The sequence below is a fragment of the Carassius auratus genome, unplaced genomic scaffold, assembly GCF_003368295.1.
Source record: "Carassius auratus strain Wakin unplaced genomic scaffold, ASM336829v1 scaf_tig00217412, whole genome shotgun sequence".
In the NCBI taxonomy this organism is placed as follows: Eukaryota; Metazoa; Chordata; class Actinopteri; order Cypriniformes; family Cyprinidae; genus Carassius; species Carassius auratus.
Genome location: NW_020529058.1, coordinates 1,907 through 9,816, shown reverse-complemented (window position 1 = coordinate 9,816; position 7,910 = coordinate 1,907). Strand labels below are relative to the sequence as shown.

Sequence of the window (7,910 nt, the reverse complement as noted above, 5' to 3'; positions counted from 1 at the left end):
TTAATAAAAAAGTAACCCAAACTCACTCCATTGCTTGAGTGAGATGTAGACATGCCGAGCTGCTACAACAACAGACTCACAATCTTCAGGAAAACTCACCTTTAACTTAACATATAATTGAAAAGCATGTGTTAGAATGCGGTTTGTTGTCTGACACACATCACAGACGTTAAACAGTTCAGAACTCAAAGAGGGATTCACTGACTCAGTATTAACTTTCCCCAGTCATCATCAGCATAAGTGCGACAGAAACACTGCGTAGACACGTATGCAGGCACAAATACACATATGCGACGGCCAACCAGCTTCGATTGGTAAAGTAAAACACAAGGTGACCCCGACAGCACCTGCACACACACATACACACTGACAAAGTGCTCAAGTTTGGCTCATATGTGCACACACTCAGCAGATGTTGCATCACAACATTTGTGTACGCTAAAGGCTAGGATATGGAGAGTGAACACAAACACAACACAATTTAAGCGGTACTATTATCTGATTACATCGAGCACATCAGAGCGCTCTATTAAACGCTCCACTGATCTGGGATGGCTCTCGGCTGAAAGCAGATGTACTGCGGACCCTTAACTACAGTCTGGAAGACGCGCTTTGTAGCTGCCTCCTATCTGCCAAAGATACGCCTCGGCATGGACATTCATTCTAGAATCAAATGGCTGAAAATAAGAGGTTTTCTGGTGATTTTATTCTACTTGCAGTTTATTGTTTAACACCAATAATAAATCTTAAACAGCTAAAGAAATGAACAGTGCACAAAATTCCCACTAAAAGTTGTTTTACTCTACACAACAGTGCATCCTCATGATGGTGCAATATTGAAATCTCTCTCTTGAATCCAACACAGAAGTGATATAAACTGCAATTCACTGACTGGCTGCTAGAGACTCAGTTCCATTGACCCCCCCATGTTAAAATGCCCAACTTTACTAAATAAATGTAATATTAAACATGCATTAATCTCGCATCAAATTTGGCAGCCATAAATGGAAGCATTTTGCTATATTTTAGGCTGTTCTGGATCATGTTTTGCTATTGCTATTGTTACGGAGTTTTAAAAAACGTTTTATAGCTCATGACATTTATGTGCAAAACAGTCTGTCCTGTTCAAGGTCTCAGCCCAGAATAACTAGTTATTCTTGAGCGGGAGTGAGAAATTGGATGGCGTCCTCTGCTTCTGTGTCTCGATGTCAAGCTGAGCGTCTCTCCACTATTGCACACTCACTCCGTCCCCATAGTGACCCCATGGAAACGCCACACCTCACGCTAACACATGCCTCGTCCTGCCGCATAAATGACACACTCATGACAAACACACACACATACCAATCACATATACAGAATAACAAAACATTTGACTGAGAGAGAAAGCGAGAGAACGTCTGTCCAGCATAGTCCAGTCTCCCCGAACGCGCCGTTTGCTCTTTAAAACACTCCTCCCTTAAAATACAAAAACTATTTATTATTGTATTAACAATTACTATATTATTTCTCAGTGTTACACCATTAAAAAGTGCAGCTCACAATTCTCCAACTCTCTTCTGAGGAGGAAAGAGAAAAAGTGTCTCATAATAAGACGGAAGGAAGCCATGAGAAAATAGAGCAGCATATTCACACACTTTGATTATTTTTAACATCGATGAAGATACACATTAATGCTGTAATACACACATAGGTGAATCTCACCAAACCTGTCAGGAACATGACTGGGTCCTATTTCACCTCACAGTCAAAAGAAAGAAATTAGATATATATTTGCGTAAAGAAAATAAAGTCTTTTTCAGGCCAATTAACCTTTTTGGCAATTGTGATATTATTTTCTTGACAATTAAGCACATTTTACTCCATTATCTCCATGTAAAAATTATGGATTATTTCAATAGTAAAATATTCATACATTGTGTGCAGTAATATTAATTGCACAGCTTTAATGTACGCATTTTTTAGAAAGAAAAACATGTATTAACGTAATTAGAATCAACACTTAGAATAGCAAGAATTACTGAAGAAATTAAATTAAAATTAAAATATACTTAATACCCAATTTATATAAAATATATATATGTATATATATTATTATTATTATATTATTAGTTATTTATAGTATGAGCATTTAGAGGTAAATGTGTTGTTCATGAAAATAATATCACAATAATTTTCTTTACATTTTTCAATAAATTTCTTTATTCAAAATAAAATTTGGTGTTTTTTTTCTGTTGATTTTTGGGATAAATCGTGACCAGGTCATGTTACCGTGAGTTTCATCCCCACTACGTCCTGAAACGGTCTCATACACACACATACACGGGTAAAGGCAGGTTTTTCCGTTAATTGGAGGGTTTCTGTAAAATATGAGCCCCTATCTGCGCGCACACACACATACACATACACACACAAAGAAACACATCACTAGAGCAAAGTGTGGCGAGAACTATCCAGCGCACGTGGGCGCAAAATCAACTTTTTGCTTCTATATTTCACAGCAAATCTGGAAGAACAATTCTGATTGGTTTCTTCAAATGTCCTTTTGATGAAAAAAAGATGACATCAAGATTTTTTTTGTATGCGTGTACTTTTTTTTTTCTTTCATCCGGATTCCATCCCAGAAGACCTGGAACGATCCTTCGAGAAAGTCGTTTTCTTTTTCCATCCTGGTGGTTAGTGTTTTTTATGATATTTCGGTTGGATATACGTCACGTCACTCACAGCACACAGACGACAAAGAATCCCGAGAAAAAGAGGGACTTCACTACTACTGTGCCAGCGATAAAGAGAAACCACAGAGAAAAAAAGCCAAACAGACTAGGATGGAGTTAATTTTGCTGTCTTTAAGTCTCCAGATGGCGTAAGGTTTCAATGTCTGCAGCTTTCAGCTGAACCAATCGGAGCTGTTTACTTAGAAGACAAAAGAGAGGACAGATAGAGAGAGAGAGAGAGAGAGAGAGAAGGAAGGAACAAAGATACGGAAAATCAGGTCAAGTGGGAAAGAGACAGAAAAAGGCTTGGAGAGGTCAGGGATTGTGAGAAAAACAACTATAAATGGAGACTAAAACAACGGAGGGGCTGCTAATGGAAAGAGGGCGTCTCGTTTGCCCTCATGGCTTTAATTACTCGCACGGGAAGTCTGAGACCTGGAAAAATACAACTCCCAGAGTTCCTGCGACTCGATCCGTTTCAGCAGTGGCCAATTTAAAGGCTGCCAAATGAGCTCCCATGAGCCTCCGGGTCTAGACGCGAGGTTTGATGAGACGAGGGACGGGGCCCAGCTGATGCATTCACACATCCTAAAGATGTCAGACCTCTCCAGCCTGAGGAACACAGGGGAATTGGGCTATAAAACCAAAACAGGAAGGAAACGTCATCCTGGTAACGTGTAGTTGCGGCGCGAACGCTCTCAGAGCATCTTTAAATGGCTTTGTTGGATTTAGCCACTATCCCAGAGTCCAGAACGGATGCTAATGCACAAAGGAACCGTTGGCGTAATTAGCTAATAAGCAGGCATTTGGACTACAGGTTACCAGAGTAAATGAAGACCAAAGTGGAGAGAGAAGCTCATAGGTTAAAGGTTACAAGAGTGGATGGCTAATAGTACCCGTGTTGTGCCGTCTGGCAGCAAGTTAGTCTTGTGCATAAGGACGGGGTTTCGGGTCAAAGGGGGCTCGGGGGGAAGGGGTGGTCAATGGAGAGGGCGAATCAGGCTTTAAGGGTGTGCCACTGTGCCACGTTCGTGCGTGGCCGGCTCAACATATCCTTCCAGTGTTTGACCTCGGCAGGACCGCTCTTCCATGACAAGTAGATCTGAGAGAGAGAACGAAAGAGAAAGAGAAAGAGATGATGGTAAACAAGACTGAACGGCACAGCAGGGTTCCCGCTCTTTTCAAAACCAGGTGGGGAATCGTAAAGAATTTAACGACTCGTTTCCAATTCCACCAAATGATTCCGGTTCCTAAATGATTCCATTAATGATTCTTTTAGTAGTTTTGAAGAACCCCATTTTCTGTCGTCTTGCCTCTTTTGATTGAGTACGGCCGCTGAACCGTGATGCCAAAAACACGGTCAAAGGAATTTAACACAATGTTCTGCAACAGTGAATGAATTTAGATGTTCAACAATTGTTAACAAAAAAACAAACATCACCGAAATCATTTGTTTCTAGTGTTTTGTTTTAAAAATAGGACCAATTTCCAACCCTTTTAAATTATCAATTAAAAAATGTGTTTAATGTTTGATATTAGAATTTTTAATATATAATATTATATATGCAATTAGACTCAATATATCATATTTAATATAAAATCTTTAATATATAATTTCTTCCAAAAGGAACTGGGAGGATTGATTCATTTTAGTCAGTTAGTCAGTCATTTGGATGCTTTATTTTTAATTAAGCAATTTATAAAAAGATTAAGATCAAGCGATTAATTAAAAAGATACATTTGCTGCATGCATTTAATTCTTCTTTAGCAAAATATTTAGTTAAATGCTGCTGTTTTTTAATAAAGTACTACAAATTTGTGTTTTCTAATTTTATTAGATGTATTTACTGTAAATGTATCCGTTTAAATTACAGTAAATACTCTAACAGAGTATTTTTTGCTAAATAAATGCTGATGTGTTGGTAAAAGTAAATATCAATTTGCAAGTAATATTTTTTATTTTATTATTATGTTTTATAAAACATCTATTTTTATTTTAATATACAAGGGATGTAATGATCTCAACATCTCAAGATACGATAACATCGCGATATGAAGTACACAATACAGTATATATTGTGATATTTAAAAAAATACAAATGAAGATTTTAGAAACAAATGAGAAGTAAAATAGTTCTAATTAAATCCACAAATTAACAATAAAAACAACAACAATTACATATATGTGACCCTGAACAACAAAACCAGTGATAAGGGTCAATTCTGTAAAATTGAGATGCATACAGTACATCATCTTAAATCTGAATAAACAATCTTTCCACAGATGTATGGTTTATTAGGATCGAAAATATTTTGGTTTGCTGGCAAGTAAGTGAATGCGCTGTCAGTGAATAGAGCATCATAGTTTTACGTTTTGCTCTGAAACTGGCAGCAGATAGCCAAGATTAATGCTTTTAGCTCAAAGGGAAATCTTACACCGTATTACAGTTGGTCAATCTATAATGGTGATTGATTTCAACCATGTCGGTACGCAAATAAGCGGATCATAATATACAAAGGAAGCACCTTTCCAATGACATCATTGCGGCTCAGTCGATCCTTGTCCATGACGGTGATGATGATGGTGGTCTCTCGGAGAACATGTGCGGGCACGTCGAAAGGGAAGGACTCGTTAAAGACGGGGTTCAGGCAGCGTTTGATGGTGACTGTCTTCTTCTTCTCCACTCGCTTGTCTTTGTGCATCAGCCATACTTTCACATACGGGTCTGCAGCCAATCAGAGAAGCAGAGGTTATGCGAATGAGACATGCAGCTGACGTCTCAGCCCATGTTTATGTCTTTGTTGTTATACGTGTACCTGAGGCGCCCCCGATGTCCATGGCTTTGAGGTTGCGAGCTTTTATGATGTTAACAGTGATGGTGTTGGCAGTGGGGTTATAACACAGAGACAACAGCAGATCTCCACGACTTCCCTATAACACACACACACACACAAGCCTGAATGAGATTTCAGAGTGAAGTTTGTCAGGAAACAGTGCCATCAGGGTCAGGTTTGGGAGATTTTTCAAGGTGACTCACGCTGCCATCACTGCAGGGTTTGAGATCCTTCCAGAACGTCTTCAGCTGTCCCAGCTCCACTTTATTCAGAGGAATCGAGACCTCTCCGATCGGGTCGTTACGGCTGAACCGATCGTAATCCAGCACCTGGAGGTACAGCGTTCGCTCCCGCACCTTCTCATACGGGAACCCTGAGGAGATTGGATTCATCCGGAATGATGAAAGCAGGACATACTTCATCCCAAACGAAAATGTTTCACATAGTAAAACCAGAAACATTTTTGCATTGTGACTTTATTTTCCTGATAATTAGACTTATGTCTTCCTTAAATTCTCATTAGTGTCATGTTAAAAACAACAAATAAAGCCCCTCATTCTTGTATAAAGTCTCAGTATTTTACTTCTACAGGCTTTTTTAAATATATTATGTCATACTGATTCTGATAACATTCTAATACAGTATTGTTTACAGTATTACAGTGAAATATTGTTTACAACTTTATAAAAAAATCATTTCAACCAACAGAAATGAAAGGCAGTATAACAAATACCACCATGATATATAAATACTTTATTTATATACTATTTATGTATAATATAATTTATGCATTTTATCCAAAGTGACTTGCATTGCATTCAAGGAACACAATTTTTGTTGCAACTGCCTTGCTCTACTGTTTGAGCTATAGGAATGCAAATATTTGAAATAATAATAATAATAATAATTATTATTATTATTATTTATTATATAAGAAATAATAATAATAATTATATATAAGAAATAATGTATAATTTAAATTGTTTTAGCAATTTAAGTAATATATCAATAAAATATTAATTATAATTTATTAGAAATTAATAATAATAATAATAATATTAATTATTATTATTATTATTATTATTATTATTATTATGTTAATCCATTATATTAGAAAACATTATGTATTATATGATAAAAAAATCATAAATGATGATGATGATGATTATTATTATTATAATATAATTAATATAATTTAAATTGTTTTAGCAATTTAAGTAATATTAAGTAAAATATTAATTATAATTTATTTTAAATTAATAATAATAATAATAATAATAATAATAATGTTAATTCATTATATTTGAAAAAAAAAAATATATCCTTTAATTTGTTATATCAATGTAAGTAATATAGTAATATAATAATAATAGTAATAGTAATGTAAATAATCATTTATTTTATAATAATAATAATAATAATAATAATAATAACAATATTAACAATTATAATAATAATAATCATTATTATTATTATCCATTTATTGCCTGGAAATCAAATCTATGACCTTAATTATTTTACCGTATTTTAATATAATTTATTTTATAATTTATAATAAAATATTATATTAATTTATCTAAAATCATTAACTGCAATAATAATAATAATAATAATAATAATAATAATAATAATAATGAATGTTTTTTAAGAAAAACATATTTTCTTTATTTGTAATTTGGGATGAATTATGAACAAAACATATTCTTTACAGGTTTTGTGAGATTGTTTTAAATATCTCAAATATACTATCATTTGTAATTTTATCAAGTGAGAGACTCTTATGAGAGAATAGATGAGAGAATTGTTTTAACTAGAAGCAGATCCACAACTGACCTTCAAACAGGAAGGTTTCGTTCCAGTGAGGGTTGAGGTTTTTCCTCTTGATTTTGGTCTCGAGTTTGTGCTTTCTGTCAGGCAGCAGGTAGATTTTGACGAAGGGGTCGGACGTCCCAGAGAAGTCTTTAGCGGGCAGGTCTTGACCTTTGAGTATCTTGACCGTCAGAGTCGTGTCCTGGAAGCTGTAGCCCAAGCTGAACTGAATCCTGCCCAGTTTCTCGCTCACGGGGCCCTCGTGGTCGTCGTCTTCTGACCCCGGAGACAACTAAAGAGAGCGTCACAGAGAAAGAGGAAAAAACGTGAAGAACACACACACACACACACACACACACTTTAGGTGTTTAGGGCAATACACTACAGGTGAATAACAGATATTTCTACACTTCCACAGTTGATTGTTTAAACCGAGAATTGCACATATCTTTTGTAGTACAGTTTTAAATATGTAAATGAATGCATTATCTTATTAAATATGCACTAATTTGCATACATTTTCAGAACTGAAATCTGAACACTGGATAAAGC

At 35.5% G+C, this 7,910-nt stretch overlaps 1 protein-coding gene across 1 annotated transcript; it reads right to left on the bottom strand.

The window, feature by feature from the left end:
- Positions 1-7,650, bottom strand: LOC113100932 (synaptotagmin-7-like; the record flags this gene model as incomplete). The annotated part of the gene is made up of 5 exons (XM_026265420.1): positions 1-3,816; positions 5,241-5,440; positions 5,532-5,646; positions 5,753-5,922; positions 7,383-7,650. Coding segments are annotated over 5 exons (858 nt in total), but the record flags the coding sequence as incomplete, so codon positions are not given.
- Positions 7,651-7,910: the final 260 nt, after the last annotated feature.